General features: G+C 45.9%; 1 protein-coding gene across 1 annotated transcript in view; it reads right to left on the bottom strand.

The window, feature by feature from the left end:
* SBSPON (somatomedin B and thrombospondin type 1 domain containing) overlaps positions 1-12,037 on the bottom strand; it is a 30,176-nt gene extending 18,139 nt beyond the window's left edge. Inside the window, exon 1 of the mRNA XM_018058419.1 lies at positions 11,768-12,037. Coding sequence (XP_017913908.1) covers positions 11,768-11,981 — 214 coding nt within the window. The 5' untranslated portion in view covers positions 11,982-12,037. The remainder of the gene's footprint in view (positions 1-11,767) is intronic.

The raw sequence follows: 19,549 nt of genomic DNA, 5'->3' as shown, positions 1-19,549 counted from the left end.
GATCAGCTCTTTGCCCTTCTTTTCCTTTGATTGTAACTTTATCCTCCTCTCTCCAGAATATTTTTAGGGCAAAAGTAATACACACTCATTGTTGGAGGACAGGGAAGTCTGGTGCGCTGCAGTCCACGGGGTCGCAAAAAGTTGGACACAAGGTAGCGACTAAACAACAGCAGTAATACACATTCATTGTAGAAAACATACAGGAAATAAATTCTAAAACAGAAAAGGTGGGACTTCCCTGGTGGGCTGGTGGTTAAGAATCTGTCTGTCAATGGAGGGGCCACAGGTTCCATCCCTGGTCTGGGAAAATTCCACATACTGCAGAGCAGCTAAGCCCTAGCTGGCAACTGCTGAAGCCTAGTGGCCCTAGAACCCTGCTCAGTAACAACAGAAGCCATCAGAACGAGAAGACCCCGCACCAGAGATAGCCCCTGCTCCCTGAGACTAGAAAAGGCCAATGTGCAGCAACAAAGACCCAGTGAAGCCAGAGAAAAAACAACAGGTGTTTCTCCCACGAATCACTTCTCCCACCATCCCATCATTTACCCAGGTCAATTCTTATCAGAAAACGGGCCTCCTTAAGACATGGCTTAGGGAGGCACACCAATGACCCCTATCTAGTAGGTTTCTCCTGGTGCTCTATTCTCACCTTCCGTGGCTCAGGGACTCACACACTGTATGAGGTGACATTTACAGATCAGGAACCAGGGTCCGCAGAGGGTAAGAATACCCATGGTCAGGCATGGGGGCAGAGTCAGGGGATGAATTTGGTTCTCAATTCTCTGCCCGTGACTGTAAAAATCAATGTGGTTGCATATTTAACTTTTTCATTTAAAATCCTAATGAGTCTTTTAAAAGGACTGTACTGAGTTTTCAAATTGAATTACTTGAAGACTTGAAATTGGATATAAGAAAAGAGAAAAACAAAGAAACAGAAGATGTACCCTGAACTGGATGCCAAAATTCCTTTCCCACAAAATGTGACCCACATTTCCCAATCACCCTCATACGTTCAAGTTTTCAAAGTCTTCACCAAGAAAACACCCAAACTTCTTTGAAATCGGATGGGACTTCTGACAATTTGTACTTGAAAACGCATTTTGCCTCTCAGCACACTCTAGTTTAGGGTTCCTGGTGTCTGGAAGCTACATCATTCGGTAGCACTGCCCATGACATAAAAAGGGTAACATACAACATAAAGCTCGGTCAGTAACTAAAGAGTGTTAAACTGCTCTAAAACTGCTTTTATTAATCATCTAAAAACCTATAGGTAGGACTTCCCTGGTGGCCCAGTGGTTAAGACTCTGTGCTTCCGCTGCAGGGGCTCCGGATTTGATCAGGGAACTAAGATCATATATGCCTTGCAATGTGGCAAAGAAATAAATAAAACAAAATCCTGTGAACCTAAAAACAAAACAAACAAAAACCTTATAGGTATCACATGTCAACAACCTTAGGAAGCAAGAATGAGCCACACCAGAGCTCATTTCCAATATCTGCCATGCACACATCCTTTGGAAAATCGATAACAGGTCACTTCCTGCTCATTATCTCTTGTTAACCTTCCCTGTTTATTTTCACAGCCCTGTGATTCAATTGGCCCATAGAACCAGAAGGCATTTAAGGAGATTTCAGGTTGGGAGCTGGTTAAGAAGGACACCTCCCGTCCTTAATTCCCTTAATAACTCTTTTTCTTCCCCAAATCTCTTCATCCCTGAGTTTAGTTAGTCCTATGCTTGAACTACACTTAGTAATACACTTTAAAAATATACACTTGTTTCAAAAATTAAACAATTGGAGGCACTATAAAATACAATTTTGCCATGGCTTTAAACCAAAACTTAGTTATATGGCCTTGGTTATATCCTATCCATCACCAACTCAATGGACATGAGTTTGAGCAAAGGTCTGGGAGATGGTGAAAGACAGGGAAGCCTGGTGTGCTGCAGTCCATGGGGTCGCAGAGTAGGACACTATTGTGCGACTGAACGACGACAATACGTTATCCATAGGGTAACAGTTGACATGGGAGGATGAATTTAGTCTCCCAGTATTTCTTCAACATTTATGTCTTGTCTCATAAATCTTTATTTTATTTGCTTTGAATCATAGGTAAAGTCCTCAAATCACAGAGTCATTGAATCAATTGTTGTTCCTATTGGTTAATATTTGTCCTTGGCAAAATGCTTTGCCCTGTCCTCCTAATCTATGACTTTGTATGTGTGTGCTAAGTGGCTTCCGTCATGTCCAACTCTTTGTGACCCTACCTCCAGGATCCTCTGTCCGTGGGATTCTCCAGGCAGGAATACTGGAGTGGTTGCCATGCCCTCTTACAGGGCATGTTCCCAACCCAGGCACTGGACCCACGTTTCTTAAGTCTCTTGCATTGGCAGGCAGGGTTCTTTACCACTAGCGCTACCTGAGAAGCCCAATCTATGATTTTAACAGCCTCATAAAGAGAATCAGAAAGTTCTGGGCCCCAAACAAGAACATCTTGGGGTCTTCATTGTCAGACAAGTGAAAAAAGTTCATGTAGAGTTTCACCAGTAGACAGGTGTTCCACAAAACATTTTGAGTTGGAAGATGAGTCTGAAGTATTTATTCCTGTTCTGCACAAAAGATTCTCATCTTGATTAACTTGTGAACTTGTGATTCTTTGGATTGCAATTTGTCACAGATCACAAGCAATCTTTGGTCACGGAGGTTGGGAGAACAGAAACTTCTGACAGATTTATTACCACAAGTTGTATATCTCAGCTGCTTGACACAGATTTCCTTTTGAACTCTTCCATTAGTGTCCTTGTTCCCTTCCCACTAAAGCTCACCTAACTCACATCTGTATACCGCATAACAAAACAGTCTTTCTTCATATGACTTTCTCATCCTTCACATTTCCCTGGCTGTCACTGGAGGCTGGCAGACTCTCACCTAGCTAGCAGAAAGAGCTCCTGACTCCAAGCTCACTGCAGCTTCCCTGTGTCTTTGTTTGAATTTAATGGAACCATCCTAACCTTTTTAGAGGAAAGAAGCCTAGATTTAATGGGTGCCTAGAGGCACTGCAAGCCTTTTTAATTTTCCTTTGTTTCAACTCCACATAACATTCAGGTTGAGTCTCCCCAGAAGTGGACCCTGAAACATGGATCTGACTGAGAGCAATTTATTTGGGAGGTGATCCCAGGAAGTATAAGGGACTGGGAAACAGAGACAGAATCAGACATGGAAGAGAACAGAGGTAGGAAGTGGATGTCTAAGCTTCTACTTTGGGTGCAGTGAATGCCTCTGGCTCTGGGGTCACTGGGGAGTGGCAAGTAGACAGATCCGGAATGCAAGGAACCGTCAAGCCTTTCCCCCTACATAGTCCAGCTCGTGTCCCTTCCTCTGGAGCCTTCTGGTTATCAGACGTCCCCACCATAGCCATAGGGAGAACAGCCAAAAGCAAAAAAAGTAAGTTAAACAGTTCGGTAATGAATCTTCACACGAGAGTAGGGGATATTTCCCCATGTTCTAGGGGGAATAGCCAGTCATATGGAAGTACAATCGGGCTTCCTGGGTGGCTCAGTGGTAAAGAATCTGCCTGCCAATGCAGGAGACTCAAGAGATGCGGGTTTGATCCCTGGATCAGAAAGATTCCCTGGAGAAGGAAATGGGAACTGACTCCAGTGTTCTTGCCTGGAAAATCCCATGGACAAAAGAGCCAGGCGGGCTACAGTCCATGGGGTCTCAAAGAGTCGGACAACACTTAGTGACTGAACACAAGTGGGATCCAAGTAAAATTACTTTAAAAGATGTACCACTATTCTCTCTCTCAATGGCTTTTAAAACTCCTTCCAAGGTTTTGCCATTGAATTTGGAATAGAATTCAAATTCCCTGAGTGGCCCACCAAGTCCTGGGTGGCCTGCCTGGGCCTGCCTGTCACTTCCACTGGGAGCCAGCCCCCACTCCCCACCACCTCTTTCCAAGCTCTGCTCACAGTGGCCCCTTTGCCCCTGGCCACTCCCACTCATGCTTTTTCAGGACCTTGGGCTGTGTGTTCCCTCTGCTGGAATGTTCCTCCCACACTGGGCATGGCTGGGTTTGGCTCATCTTTGAGGTCCCAGCTGAACTATTTCCTTTCCAGGGAGACCTTTCCTGACCGGCTTATCACACACACACATATACACACCCCACAAAATTATTTCCTCTCAGACCTCAGTGATTCCTGCCTTCTAGCATCTCCATAATTCAGAATACCAACCAAACGAAGTTGCTCAGTTGTGTCCAACTCTTTGCAACCTCATAGACTGTAGCTTGCCAGGCTCCTCAGTCCATGGGACTTTTCCAGGCAAGAATACTGGAGTAGGTTGCCATTCTCTTCTCTTCTCTCTTCTCTTCTGGGGATCTTCCTGACCCAGGGATTGAACCTGGGTCTCCCACATTACAGGCAGACTCTACCTTCTGAGCCACCAGGGAAGCTCACAATTCAGAATACATATGTATTTATTTTGTTTATTGTTCATTTTGTATTTCACCCCTAGCACTTGGCAGATGGCAGGTGCTCCATAAATTGTTGGATGGATGAATGAAATGGCATTAGACCAGGTCCTCCTCCTTCCTAAATTAAATTCTACATTGAAACAGACTCTGGCCTGCTCACATCATAAGTATTGGGTTGGGTTAAAAGTTCGTTTGAGTTTTTCTGTAATGAACTTTTTGCCCAACCCAATAAGAAGGCAAAGGACTGACGGAGGCTCCAGGGCGTGAAGGAAAGCCGGTAGAACAAAGTCAAAACTCCCAGAGCCAAACACAGAAGAAATTCCTAACCTGGGCCAGAGTTGCCTGGGATCTCCTGGCAATGGTGGCCCCAAAGAGTGCCCCCTGGAAGGGGCACTTCTTCTCTGCTCCTTAAGGTTACGTAGAGTCCAGTTTCTCCCAGCAACCACAGTCCATCAAGTCCTTCTTAATCCATTTATATCTCCTGGCATTACCACATCTTGAAAGTGACAAGTTCTCTCAGCATTAATATCCGTGGAGTGAGGTGGTACTTCCTTTTATTTGAGCCTGATTTCCCTCACTCGAGAATTTCAGAACATGGTGGGAAAACCCCTGTGTCTATCTTGTCTGAGCCACTCGTGGACTTACTGTTCCAGTAGACCCTTGCCCTGCAGCTTTTGGGCCCATCTTTCTATAGACGCTTTCCCTCTCAGATTTCCCACTCAACTTTCCCCAGGCCCATTCCCAGTCCAGAGAGAGGTGGAAACCAAAATTACGCACACTATTTTCAACTGTAGGTATCAAGCGTTAGTCACTCAGCCATGTCCAACTCTTTGCGGCCCCATGGATTGTAGCCTGCCAGGCTCCTCTGTCCATAGGTTTCTCCAGGCAAGAATACTGGAGTGGGCTGCCATTCCCTTCTGCAGGGGATCTTCCCCACCAAGCAATTGAACACAGGTCTGCTGTGCTGCAGACAGATTCTTTACCATCTGAGCCACCAGGGAAGTCCTGTAGGTATCAAAGGGTAATCTAAAATTTTTTTTCTAATGCTTTTCTTTGATGATGCCAAATACACACACACACACACACACACACACACACACACACACACACACAGCAGCAGCAGCAGCAAACTCAGCTGAAAGGCAAGCTCCTTCATTTCGTGAATACAGTCTGGATTATTTCCTCTTAATGTAAGGCCTGGTTATCTTCCTATAGCCTCTCCTTGGTTAATCAGACACTCAAACTTTCCTCTCTGTAATCTGGCCCTGCCTGCCTGGCTCTTTGCCACCTAAAAGGTGAAGGCCACCCACGATCAAGCACTTTCTCCCTTACTTTGTTAAGTTCCAATCAGTTCTTAGCCCTAACCATTCCTAAGGAAATATTCTTTTTGCACTTTATGTACAGCAGCAGCATTGATGCTTGGCTTCTGTTTCTCGACAGTCTATGGAAGGGAATTCCCTGGTGGTTGTGGTTAGGACTCCACACTCTCACTGCCGAGGATCTGGGTTTGATCCCTGGATGGAGAACTAAAATCCCACAAGCTGCACAGCACAGCAAAAAACTGGAAAAAAAAAAAAAAGTCTATAGAAGGAAAAATAAAACAGTCACTTACACACACACACACACACACACACTCCTCAGGGTGAAACAATTTTATTTATTTTTTTAAGGATCTTTTTCTTTTATGTGGACCACTTCTAAAGTCTTTATTGAATTTGTTACAATAGTACTTCCGTTTCATGTTTCAGTTTTTTGGCTGCAAAGCATGTGGGAATCTTAGCTACCTGACTAGGGACTGAACCCACACCCCCTGCATTGGAAGAGGAAGTCTTAACCACTGACTGCTAGGGAAGCCCCTGGGTGACACAATTTTAAATATACGTCATCTGCCTTTTCCTCTCTCCTTATGCATAAGTGCCTCTTTCCCAGGAAACTTGTCACAACTTTTCTGAAAGTCAAACAAGACCATAAAAATTGCCCAAGTGCCTATGGAGCTCCTCAAAAAGCATAAATAAAATGATCAAGTATTTGTTTCCTCTTGCAGAAACCATATTATTGGTCCCTGATAGGTTTTTTTTTCTTTTGAGATATTAACTGGACAAGTTTATGAAATGCTAGCAGGACAGTGAAATGAACTGTCACCTTAGAAAAACAGGATTGTAGATACCGTGCAAACCTAGGATGGGGGGGAAGGGATAAAAATAAAAAAGATAATGATACTTTTCTAGGTAGTAAGTTTCTAAGGTGAGTTCTTTTCTCCTTTTGTGCATTCCCACACTTTCTGCAACAAACATATATTTTGTGATAAGGAAAGAAACTATCATTTTTAAAAAGGACCTGTGGATATGCCGCAGAGGCACTGAGTGGTCCCATTTTTTTTTGGACAATTGTTTGTTAGCAACACTGCAATAGCTCTTGAGTGTGTGCATGTTCAGTTGCTTCAGTCGTGTCTGACTCTTTGTGACCCTGTGGAGTGTAACCCGCCAGGCTCTTCTGTTCATGGGATTCTCCAGGCAAGAATACTGGAGTGGGTTGCTATGCTCTACTCTAGGGGATCATCCCTACCCAGGGATTGAACCTGCTGTCTCTTATGTCTCCTGCATTGGCAGTCAAGTTCTTTACCTCTAGTGCCACCTGGGAAGCCTTGCAATAACTCTTAGGGGATTGCACAGAGGAGCAGGACACATTTTCTTGCCCTCAAGAGGCACACAGTTGATGGAGAAAAAAAAGACTCATTCTACCAGTATTTATATGGCGCCTGCTCTGCCAAGTCCACAGCTTCTCATAAAGCCTCACTTCCCTGGGGCAGTGAAAACCTAACGTTTAAACCTGTGGGCTCTGGATCCAGAACCCCTGGGTTCAAATCTCACTTCATCACTTTTTAGCTGTGTGACTTTGGACAAACGGCTTGACCTTTCTGCGCTTGTTTAGCTCATTCGTAGAATGAGGTCAAAATGGAGACTCCCTTGGTGGGTTGTGAGACCTAAGTAAATTGAGAGCTGTGAGGCTCCTTAGAGAGGAGGGCCTGGCACAGAGTAAGTGCTGGGTAAGCATGGATGACTTTCCCCTCCTGGACTGCACACCCAGGGCTGCAGCCAAATCATGTCAAATTCTGGCGCCAGTCCCTGCTCGTTATTTCCGCAGGGACAAAGGCAGGGGAAGCCGCACACTGTCTCTCAGGCCATGACGGCTCCAGTGAAGTCTTGACTTTCTAAATCATCGTGGACTGTGCCATCCTTTTTAGGGGGTGAGTTTGGGAGCCTGTATTTTCCAGCATGGTGTCCCTGCTCCCTCCAGTTAAGATGTCAGCAGATTTTGGCCACTTGATTTCCTAGTGCTGGGTGCTAAGCCATTTCAGTTGTATCTGACTCTCTGTGACCCCACAGACTGTAGCCCGCTAGGTTCCTCTGTCCATGGGATTCTCCAGGCAAGAACACCAGTGGGTTGCCATTTTCTCCTCCAGGGGATCTTCCAGACCCAGGAATTGAACCTGGTCTCTTACGTCTCCTCACATTGGCAGGCAGGTTCTTTACCACTAGCGCCACCTGGGAAGCCCTAGTTGGTTTCCTAGATTCCCCATCAATCTGGCAGAAGAGACTGGCCCATATAGGCTACTCGTTTCTTCGTTCTGCTTCACTTGAGTTTATGATTACTCTTTCTTAAGTTGCTCATCCACGATCTAGTGCAACTTACTGCTTCTAAGGTCTAGAAGGCAGACTCTGTGAACACAGCTGATGAGCTGGAGCCTGGGCGTTAGGAGCCTGATAAGCAAATCTTCCAGGAAGTTCTTTCAGGGCAGGGTAACTTGGATCTGCCCCCTCCTTGGCCTTTTCCCAGATCTGATCAGGCTCAGCCAATGGTGAATTTCCTATCATTTGGGGATGTAGAGTGGTTATGAACATACATTATTAGTGTTGAAACCCATGCCATCATCCTAATGAGATTTTCTGAGATGATTAGTTTCAGAACTTATTTTTTGTTGGAAAGCTTAGTCATTCTGGGTTTGTGATTCCTCCCCCCCCCTCCTTGGCTGTGCTGTGGGGCATGTGGGATCTTAGTCCCCTGCCCAGGGATCAAACCTGCACCTCCTGCATTGGTAACATAGAGGCTTAACCTCTGTGCTGCCAGGGAAATCCTGAAAGTTTGGTCAGTCTTTAGAGTCAACTTATTTTTACTGAATAAAAAAATAACTTTCTATTTAGAAAAAAATTTCCAGTACTTAATCTCTTAGCCACATCAAAAAATAATAACAATAATGCATTTATCAAGATGAAAAAATCAGAAGGGCTAGAGGTAAGTTCCATTGACACAGTTACCTTTTTCATTCCCATGTAATGTCATTTCAGTCAAAACTGCTTCTGGCAGCATTTATCCTTAGGTAAGAAGCAAACAAGATTCTCAGAGGCAGAGCGGTTCTGTGTACACCGAGTCACTGGGAGCTTTGAGCTGCTGCACCTTGATTTATCCAAGAGTAAATCATAGCTATGAGTTGGCACAGACAGATGGGGCTGATGGCAGCTTGAAAGCAGGCAGTCATGGGTTCTGACCTCATTCTGCTCCCCACTAGTGTTAACTTTGTGATGGGAAAGCCCTCTGAAAGCCCCAGCTCCTACAGCTGGGAAACACCAATACAAGCCCACCTCACCTTTTCCCCAAACACATAGCGTGGTTGTGATGCTGGTCCAGGGCTGAGGAGACCAAGCATCTCAGCTCCGTCTTGCCCCTCACTCTCCCTCAGCTCTGAGGCCTGATAAGGCTCAGGCTCACAGAGTGGCTGCCTTCCAACTGTCTGTATTTTCTTTCTTCTTTTAAAAAAATAGTTTTATTTATTTGTTTATTTGGCCGTGTCAGGTTGTATTTGCGACATTCTCCGAGATCTAGTTCCCGAACTAGGAATGAAACCCAGGCCCCCAGCACTGGGAGGGAGGAGTCTTAGCCAGTGGACCACCAGGGAAGTCCCTGGTTGTCTCTATTTTCTTGTTGCCTTGTCCCCAAAACTCCAGATGCAGAGAATCTATCACGGAGGAGCCTTTCCCATCCCAAGTCTGTTTCTGCCTAGGCTTGGGAGAGCCTCTGCTAACTCCCTTAGGAAGGGCATTTAAGGTTCCTGAAAATACTCCTTTAAAAATCCTATCAGGCCCCATTCCCTTTTCTGGTTTGGGTTTCTTTGTCCACCGCCCCAGCCCTCCCTAAGCACAAAGAGCCCAGGATTTTCTTCTGAGTTCCCTGGGAGATGGTAAAGTCTCTCTTCTGCTATCATCTTCTCCCAAAATCCTCACTTTGAAGAGACAGGCCTTTGTTTTAGTATTTCTACTTCCTGGACTAAAAAGGAGGGATTTATTTTTGACCAAATAGAGACTTGGAGGATTCTGGAATTCCTCACAGCATTGTTAGGGCTCATGAAAAGGCCAGTTCTCCTCCTGACACTCACCTATCTAGCTGTGTTCACTGTCTGTCCTGTTCACCAGGTGACTGTCAGGGCCTGGCCTGGCACTGGCACAAAAGGCTGCTGCCCACGGGTAACACTGAACAGCCAGGGAGGCTTTCCTCCTAGAACTCCCGTTCCCCTTCTAGAGGCTTCTCGCTCATTCTCTGTGACTAGGCTTGCCCATCACTTCCTCTGAGGAGCCGTCCTTGAATTCCTCTGGTCTCCTGAGCTTTTCTTCTCTGGCCCCCCTGATCCACTGTTTTGCCACTGAGCATGTGGCAGACGGTTTTGTATGTTTCCCTGCTGGACTCTGAACTTTCAGGACGACAGAAACTGTGTCTTCATGGTTTCTGTATCACTGTGCTTACCACAGACTGGGTCCCATTATCTGAACTGCAGGCATTCTGTATTTCCCTTTAAAATGTAGGTAGAATGCTCAAGAGAGAAAAAAAGTTTTGGAGAGAGAGACTGCCATAGTGGGCAAGCTTCGCTCGAGTGATCCAGGAAACCGAGACAAACAGGAGTTTGGGAGGGATGCTGTGAGGAGCAGGGGCACCTGGCCAGAGGCTACTGCATTTCCTAAGTAATTGACTCTTCACCTTACTTGGGTAGTAAAGTGCCCTGGCTTTGGTGCAGAAGCAGGAAAGCAGCTTATCCAAAAAAAAAAAAAAAAAAAAAGTCAATATTCTCAGATGTATCATTAGCTTTCAATCAAAATTAAAAAAAAAAAATCTTCATGTTTTTTCAACTGCGTTCTTGCAGCAGCAGGCCTGGGTGACCATCCTGCCATGGGCCCAGGCCTCTCCCTGCCCAAAAAGAGGCAGAAACGGTGCTACTCTCTACCAGGCATCCGGGTACCTGGGGAATAGCAGCCCTGCAGGTTCCTTTTCCAGGAACATGCTGAGGATCCCACAACACCAGGACCCTTGAGGTCAAGCCCTAATGCATGCGTGGCTTTGGGGGTATTGTGATTACCAGGGAGCAGGGCTACTTTTCTTTCCAGACCTGGCTCCTTCTCAAGTATGCCTTGTTCTTCAGGACTATTCTCACCACGTCTTCCTTTACCTTTTAATTAAGTTGGCATTTATCACGTCTATACCAGGAGCCTGTTTAGGTTTAAAGATCAAAAAGACTGAACCTAAAGGAAAACCAGCAAGAATGAAACATACTAGGAACCCTGAGATAAAACCCTTACTCATGTTATATGGATACAACTGAATTTAAAGAATATATGAAACACCTCGTAGGAGGAAGGGGCTGTGCAACAGGCAGGAGTGCAGGTGAGGACAACTGCGGTCCTCCAGGAACTCCTCCTCCAGAAGAAAGCACCCTCCCAGAGCCAGGCCTTGGTGCCACATTCCTCCCCTCACCCCTCTTGATTGAAAGCTAAGGGTTAACAGAAAGCACCCCTGTGGAACCTGGCCTGGGGCCTTCCCCTGGCACCTGTCAGCACCATGTCTCCAGGCAGGAGGTGGCCAGACCAGGCCTGGAGCTCCCAAGTGGAGGGCTTCACTAGGCAGAGATGGCCTGTGCCCTTCCGGAACACGAGCTCTAGTCCCTACGGCCAGGCCCTGGTGGGAAGGGGTGCTTTGGAACTGTGTCCAGAAGACTGGAGATCCCTGGATGCAGGGGGCAGGGGGACCCTAGGATGGAGAGTCTGGGGAGCTCCTAGAGAGAGGGGGCTGAGAACCCTAGGACAAAGAGAGCTGGGTGGACCTGGATGCAAGGGGCTGGAGGACCCTAGCATAGAGTTGGGTGGACAGCCCCGGAAAGCCTTGCTCCCGGATTGCGGTCCCCGGTGTGGGACCTGCGTCCCTCTGCTGCGGGCGAGCTGCCAGCTGCCCACCCTCGAGCCCGCCACCCACCTGGGCACGCCCTGGCATAGTCGAAGCAGCAGTCCCCGGTAACGCGGCAGGCTTGGTCGCAGAAGCACGTCCCGTAGACCCGGTCCTGCCTCCAGCCGCTGGCGAAGCAGGCGGGGTCCCGGCCGGGGCAGCAGCGCCCGGCGTCCGCGCAGCCGGCCAGGGCCCCGGGCCACAGCCGCGCCAGCACGCACAGCGCCATCCACAGTGTCCTCATGGCGCGCGCTCTGCACACCTTCGGGGCAAGTGCCGGGGTTCCTCCGAGAGCGCCGGCCCCGCAGCAGCCCGGCCCGGCCCTGCCCCGCGCCGGCCCCCGCCCCTCCCCGGCCCTGGCGGCGCGCCCGTCGGGAGCCGGGCGGGGACCGGCGGGGAGGGCGCCTCCGCCCCGGGTGCCCGCGATCCACGCTCGGGACCCCGGCCCCCTGCCCACGGCGCCCATGGCCCAGCCCGCGGGGACGGCCGGGAGGCAGCGGAAAAGCAGGTGCTCTAGGATCTCAGGGAGCGACCGTGCCCGCCAGCCGCCCCGCCAGGGCGGCCACATCTCCTGGCTCCAAACTCTGCTTCCTGACGTCTGGGGACAGGTTAGCCAGTCGGCAGCTTGACTCCGAAGCCAGGAGCTGTATCGCACTCGATGGCCACGAACCGGGCTCAGTCGCACGGCTCGCCCAGACTTAGCCCAGAAAGCCACGATGTACTTTTCCCAGAACACCCAGTTCCCCTCCACAACCTCCCCAGGCCACTGAATCGAGAGAAAGGACTGAAGAAACGTCCTTTCTTTCTGCAGCATTTTCTAATGGGTTTTTCCTGCCCCAGGAAAATGCCACTTTGTTTCACCGAAGAATCAATCAACATAGACTACCAACGGTGCCCGGCTTTCTGTTAGAGGAGATTCTGCTTGATGGTATTGTAGAATTAATTTCCGCTCTAATCAAGCGCCATCCTAACTTCGTATAGACATTCTCTTCCACCTTTTTCTCCAAATATATTTTCTGTACTCCTTTTGTTAACCAAAAAGTTCTGGAAGTTTCATTTTCTTTTATGTTTTTAAACATTTAAACTATTCATGGTTTTTGTAAGAAACTGAGACCATAATGTTGTATCTGAGAAATCTAATTAATTTCAGAATAATTTTTTCCTTTCTCATATGAAGACTTCTCAAAGAATTCCCATTACTCTTCAGAGACTAGAAAAGTAACAAAAGGGAAAAAAAAAACTTGGCTGCGAAAATAAACAATACAATAATCACACATAAAAAATTAAGCAAAAAAGCTGTGACATGAAAAAGATTGAATCTTTTATAAGAATTGTATCTTATAAACTGAAATCACAGATGAAGTTTGACAAGGGTACAAAGCAATTTTTCCCCACTGTCCAAAGAAAACACACTCTAAAATAAAAAAGAAATCTTTTCTTTGTGATTATTTATACTAGTAAATCTCAGGCTTGGAAATAATCTTATTTTCCTCTTTAGGTAAGTCTCTCTTTTTGCAATTTAATTTAAAAAGATTTACTTTTTAATATTTTTAGTTCTTGGTAGTTGATATTAAATAACTTTGTCAGCAAATTATACCCTTTGCTTTTACCTGTGTGTGTACGTTTTATTAGCATCTTCATACTAACTCATTCATGTAATTTATCTCCCACGTCTTCCCTAAGCTGTCTGCTTTATGGAATGCCTTTAGCTAGAGACTTGTTCTGTAATGTCTTAAGAATCTGGACTTGTTCCAGGAAAACATAAATGCTCCACTGACAAGTTCATTTTCAGATACAGAAAGTAGAAGAAGATGACCTCTAGTTTAAGAGAAATAAAAATACAATGCCCAATGCTTCCTCAAATACTTTTTATCATCCCTTTCTCCTTATACCCAGACAAAACCTAAAATCTAAAATCAAAAACAGGAAGTTGGGAGTCTGTTCGAAAAGGTTGGGTCCAGTTCTGACTCTATGATCTTGGACAGTTCACCTCCAGTGTTCTCATCTCAAATAAAGAATACTAACTTTTAAGACTGCTGTGTGTTGTCTATAGAAATGAGGTGATGTGGGTAAATTGAGAACAAAGTGGTCATTAATTATCAATTAGATCGTGTCCTAATGCCCACCCCGCTCCCGCTTTGTCATTTAAAGCCTAAAACCAAGTAAGAGACAAACTCCCGTTTTAATTGTGTGCAAAGTAGGGGGAAGGACTTCACACAGTAAAGAATCTGCCTGCAATGCAGGAGACCAGGGTTCCATCCCTGGGTCAGGAAGATCCTCTGGAGAAGGGGAATGGCAATCCACTCTAGTATTCTTGTCTGGAGAATTCTATAGACAGAGAAGCCTGGCGGGCTACAGTTAGTGGGGTCGCAAAGAGTTGGACACGACTGAGAAACTAACACACAAAGTAAGGGGAAGCGCAAAGTTAAAAAGAAGAAACTGCAAATATAGCCATCCCTCTGTCTGCCGGTGGTGAGGGAATTGGTTCCATGACTGACACCGCCCCCCCTCTTCTCTCCCGCAGATATCAAAATCCACAGGTGTTCAAGCGTCTTAGTTACAATGGCATAGTACAGTCATCCCCACCCCAGTATCCATGGATTCTGCATCCACAGATTCAACCAACCACTGATCAGTCGAGTACTGTGTGTGCGTGCATTCAGCCAACTCTTTGCGGCCCCATGGACAACAGCCCACCAGGCTCCTCTGTCCATAGAGCTGGATGTAAATGATTACTTCCTATTACCAAACATAAAAAGGAGCTTGTCTGTGGTAGGTGACATTGAAAGAAAACTCACAGTTTCATGTTATATCTTGTACTGCCTTGAAACCATCAAGATAAGATTCTCCAGCCGGCCCCTGCAAGGAAGCAGTTCTTGCCGGAAGGCAGAGTCGAGGGGACACTGACATTTGAAGCTGTGGAGTTCACATTCTTACTGGAAGCTGGGTGCAGTCGGATGCAACAATCAGTCACTTTGTTTTCCATGCCCTGTGGATCTCAGGAGAACAGAAATCATCCCAGTGAATGTGTGGCGAGCATAGCAATTCGCAAAACTCACCTTAAAAGACACTCTCTTCTAAAGTGGTGTTTTTGGACGTTGCCCAAGACTGGTAAAATTACAGAGGGGGAGGCAGGCCTTTCTGTTCACTGGATTTCAGAAGGCAGTCATCTTAAAGGACGTCCACATATATGATCTCATTCAACCTTGCACAACTGTGAGGAAAATGTTGGCATCCCTGTACCACAAATGACAGGGATTAGACATCTAGCTAATTAGCAACAAAACTAGACCCGAACTAAATATTTCCAAAATGTTGCAGAGTTCCTCCCATTACTTAGAGCTTGGTAGTGGCGATGGTGAGAGGGTAATGGAACATAGGGACAAGTAAGATTGAGTGCTGCCCTAAATGTGTGGAAATGAAAATATGAATAATTTCCAGAAAGGTTTGGATGTATGTCAGATGGATGGACAGGGAGTCATAAAGGGCATCCAGGATGTTCTGAGGGCTGTGGAGGCAATCTCTTGAGGTTGATAATAGAGGAATTGATTCTTTGTTCCTTCCTTCCAGTTTTACTGAGATATAATTGATATACTGGGCTTTCCTGGTGGTGCAGTGGTAAAGAACCTCCCTGCCAGTGCAGGAGATAGAGGTCTAATCCCTGAGTCGGGAAGATCCTCTGGAGGAAGAAATGGCAACCCACTCCAGTATTCTTGCTTGGGAAATCCCACGGACAGATGAGAATGGTGGGCTACAGTCCATGGGGTCAAAAAGGAGTCAAACACAACTTAGCCATTAAACAACAATTGAGATAGAGCCGTGGATAAGTTTAAGGTGTACAACGTAACGATTTGACCACACACATCATCACATGATTATCACAATAGGTTTCGTGAGCATCCATTATCTCTTGTAGATGCAACATGTACAAAATAGAACAAAAATTTTTCCTTGTGATGAGGACTCAAGGTGTTTACTCTCTTTACTATATAATGAAGAGCAGTGTTAATTACCTTTATCACACTGTACATTATATCCCGAGTACTTATTTATCTTATAACTGGAAGTTTGTAGTTTTTGCCTGTCAATTTCCCACCCCGCCTCATCCCCTGCCTCCAGTAGCCACAAATCTGATCTCTTTTTCTATGAATTTGTTTTTCCCTATACTGTACAGTAGGCTCTCATTAGTTACCTATTACAGGTCTCCCGCACTGCAAATGATTCTTCATCGTCTGAGCCACCAGGGAAGCCCATTTTATGCAAAGCAGTGTATAGATGTCAATCCCAATCTCCCAGTTTATCCCAACCCCGCTTTCCCCTCTTGGTGTCCACACGTTTGTTCTCTGAATCTGTGTCTCTATTCCTGCTTTGCAAATAGTTTCATCGGTTTTTTATATATTTTTTGAAGTATAACTGACTGAGGCACTATGTTAGTTCCTGGTATTCAGCATAATGGTTCAGTATTTCTATACATCTCAAAATCGTCACCATCATAAGTCTAGTTGTCATCTGTCACCCTGCAATGCTATCACACAATTATTGACTGTCTTCTCCACACTGTACATTTCACATCCATGCCTCATTTATTTTATAACTGATATAATTTATATTTATCTTCTTGCCTCTAGCAACCACCTGTTTGTTCTCTGTAATCTATGTCTCTGTTTCTATTTAGTTATGTTTATTTATTTGCTCTTTAAAATTATTTATTTTTGGTCGTAACGGTCTTCGTTGCTGCATGTGGGCTTTCTCTAGTTGTAGTGAGTGGGGGCTACTCTTCCTTATGATGTGTGGGCTCATTGCAGTGGCTTCTCTTGCTGGGGAGCGCAGACTCTAGGCCCAAGGGCTTCAGTCATTGCGGCTATTGGGCTCTAGAGCACAAGCTCAGTAATCGTGACTCAGGGGCTTAGTTGCTCTGCAGCACATGGAATCTTCCTGGACCAGGGATCAAACCCATGTCCCCTGTATCAGTAGGAGGATTTCTACTCAACGTCACCAGGGAAGTCCTTTGGTTTTTTTTTTTTTTTTTTAGATTCCACATGAAATAGAATAGATGATTCTTAGGCAGGTTTGGGGCCATTTGTCAGAGGCAACATACTGCATGGATATCTGAAAGTGAAGGTGTTAGTTGCTCAGTTGTCTCTGACTTTTGTGACCCCATGGACCGTAGCTCACCAGGCTCCTCTGCGCATGGGACTTCCCAGGTAAGAATACTGGAGTGGGGTGCCATTTCCTTCTCCACGGGAACTTCCTGACCCAGGGATCAAACCTGGTCTCCTGCACTGCAGGCAGATTCCTTACCATCTGAGCCACCAGGAAAACCCATATTTTATTGACAGTCAGACATAGTTAATTGTAAGATTCACCATTATTTTATGTTATACTACGAAGATATATAAGACAAAACACTGTTGATTAAAGTATGGTGCATACTTATTTATGGATTGAAGTGTTGTCTCAGTATATTCAAGCTGCCATAACAAATACCGTCAACTAGGTGGCTTACCATCGACTGCTGTGGCCCTTGATAGCTCACTTCATAAAGAATCCGCCTGCAATGCAGGAGACCCTGGTTTGATTCCTGGGTTGGGAAGATCCCCTGGAAAAGGGATAGGCTACCCACTCCAGTATTCTTGGGCTTCCCTGTGGCTCAGCTGGTAAAAAAATCCACCTGCAATCTGGGAGACCTGGGTTCGATCCCTGGGTTGGGAAGATCCCCTGAAGAAGGGAAAGGCTACCCACTCCAGTATTCTGGCCTGGAGAATTCCATGAACTCTATATTTCATGGGTTTTCAAGGAGTCAGACACTATTGAGTGACTTTCACTTTCACTTTCTTTTCAGGTGGCTTATAAACCACAAAAATTTATCCCTCACTTGTCTGTGGGCCCAAGATCAGTGTATGGTGCAAGCCTGCTTTTTAGTTCATAGCTAGTGCCTTCTAGCTGTAACCTCACATGGCAAAGGACTAGGATCTCCGGGGTCTCTTCCATGAGGGCACTCATCTCCCTCCCAAGGACCTATAAGCTCCCAAAGGCCCTGCTTCCTAATACCATTGCTTTGGGCATTAGATTTATTTTCTTTTTTAAAAAATGCTTTAATTTTATTTGTTTATTTATCTGACTACCCCAAGTCTTAGCTGTGGCACTTGGGTCTTCGATTTTTTCTGTGGCATGCAGGATTTTTAGTTGCAGCCTGTGAACTTTTAGTTATTTTCCCTGACCAAGGATGGAACCCAAGCCTCATGCATTGGGAGCACAGAGTCTTAGCCACTGGACCACCAGGGAAATCCATAGATTTCAACATATGAATACAGGGGAAACATACCCATTCAGTACACAGCAAGAATGGATCTCAGTTTCAGAGTTGGTAAAACGTGAAAATATGCACCTGAGAATTAATGAAAAATCTAAAGAAACAGCACTTTCATCACTTTACATTTTATAATGTGCTTTGCAGGAAACCCCACGGGGCAGGTATTGGTAATTTTCTCATTTTGTTGGAGAGGAGACTCAGAGGGGAGGCTTCCCAGGTGGAACAGTAGAAAAGAATCTGCCTGCCCAGGCAGGAGACACAGGAGACACGGGATTGATCCCTGGGTCGGGGAGATCCCTGGGAGTAGGAAATGGCAACCCACTACAGTGTTCTTGCCTGGCAATTCCATGGACTAGAGGTCTACAGTCCATGGGGTTCCAGATAGACAGGACTGAGCGCACACACAGCACAGCAGGCTCAGAGGAGCTAAGTGACCTCCCCAGCACTCCAGGGCTCAAGCCGAGCCTTCCTTCGTGGCCAGCACTGCAGTCATTCTATCTGTGCAGTCATTCCCTTCCTGTGGGTGAGATGTTACTCCAGGCTGATGGACAAAGAGAACTAAAAAATGGTCCTTCCCTAAGGAGACTGAGGTCTCATGGAAACAGTAGACTTATAACAGTTCATCACAGCATGTTGTGATGAGGGCTATTCTAAAAAGAGGTGATGGAAGTGTCTGAGATGACTGACAGGGGAGCTGGGCAGGCAAGGGGAGGTTGAATTGGGTCACTGTTATTTCCTTTCTGTCTCTCTGCAAAGTGCAGACTTAGTCCCCAGGAAAACCTCACACACCTGGGAGGTATGACTTAATCAGCTGATACCTATTTGTTCAATAATGCCTAAAGTGCAGGCAAGAATCCAAAGATGCTTGCTAAAGATTGGTGTGCTTCACGGACCTTGAGCAGTTCCTCCCCTACCGCCTTATAGAAAGCAGTCAAGGTTACCATTATCAAGGTTTATGCTGCCAATTTTGTATCTTTGACCTTATTGACTAAATAGACATAGAGTGGCTATGAAGGTGGTAAATTCACTGGTTGCCTATAAAATATTCATTCTTCACTTCTTTTTTAACAGCCCCCAGATTTTCCCTTCCAGAGGGAGTACCTCTTACCTCTCTTATGTGACAGCAATTCATTTTGGGTGGCTTAACCTCACCTGGAGTGCTAGTGATGAGTTCTGAGGTTAACTCCATCCTCAACCTATGAACCGGTCATGGGATTGTGCGATCAGAGCCTCAGGATCAGGATGCTTGTTTGGCCCATAGATGATCTAGTTTCACCTTTGCCTGAGGACAGAAGTGACCTATGTGAAGCCACCTGAGATCTTAGCCAGCAAGCAAGGGAAGACAAAGCCGGGGCTTATAGGGTTCTGCTTGAGTGACATTTGAAGTCACATTTTCATCTTGCAATTCCCTTCCCCAATAAATACCCCTTATAATTTATACCAGTTTGTTGCAATTTCTTAAAACAAGAAATTGTGGCTTAAAACAAGAGCATCCAACA

The sequence above is a fragment of the Capra hircus genome, chromosome 14, assembly GCF_001704415.2.
Source record: "Capra hircus breed San Clemente chromosome 14, ASM170441v1, whole genome shotgun sequence".
Lineage (NCBI taxonomy): Eukaryota > Metazoa > Chordata > Mammalia > Artiodactyla > Bovidae > Capra > Capra hircus.
This window is presented reverse-complemented; position numbering and strand designations above follow the sequence as displayed.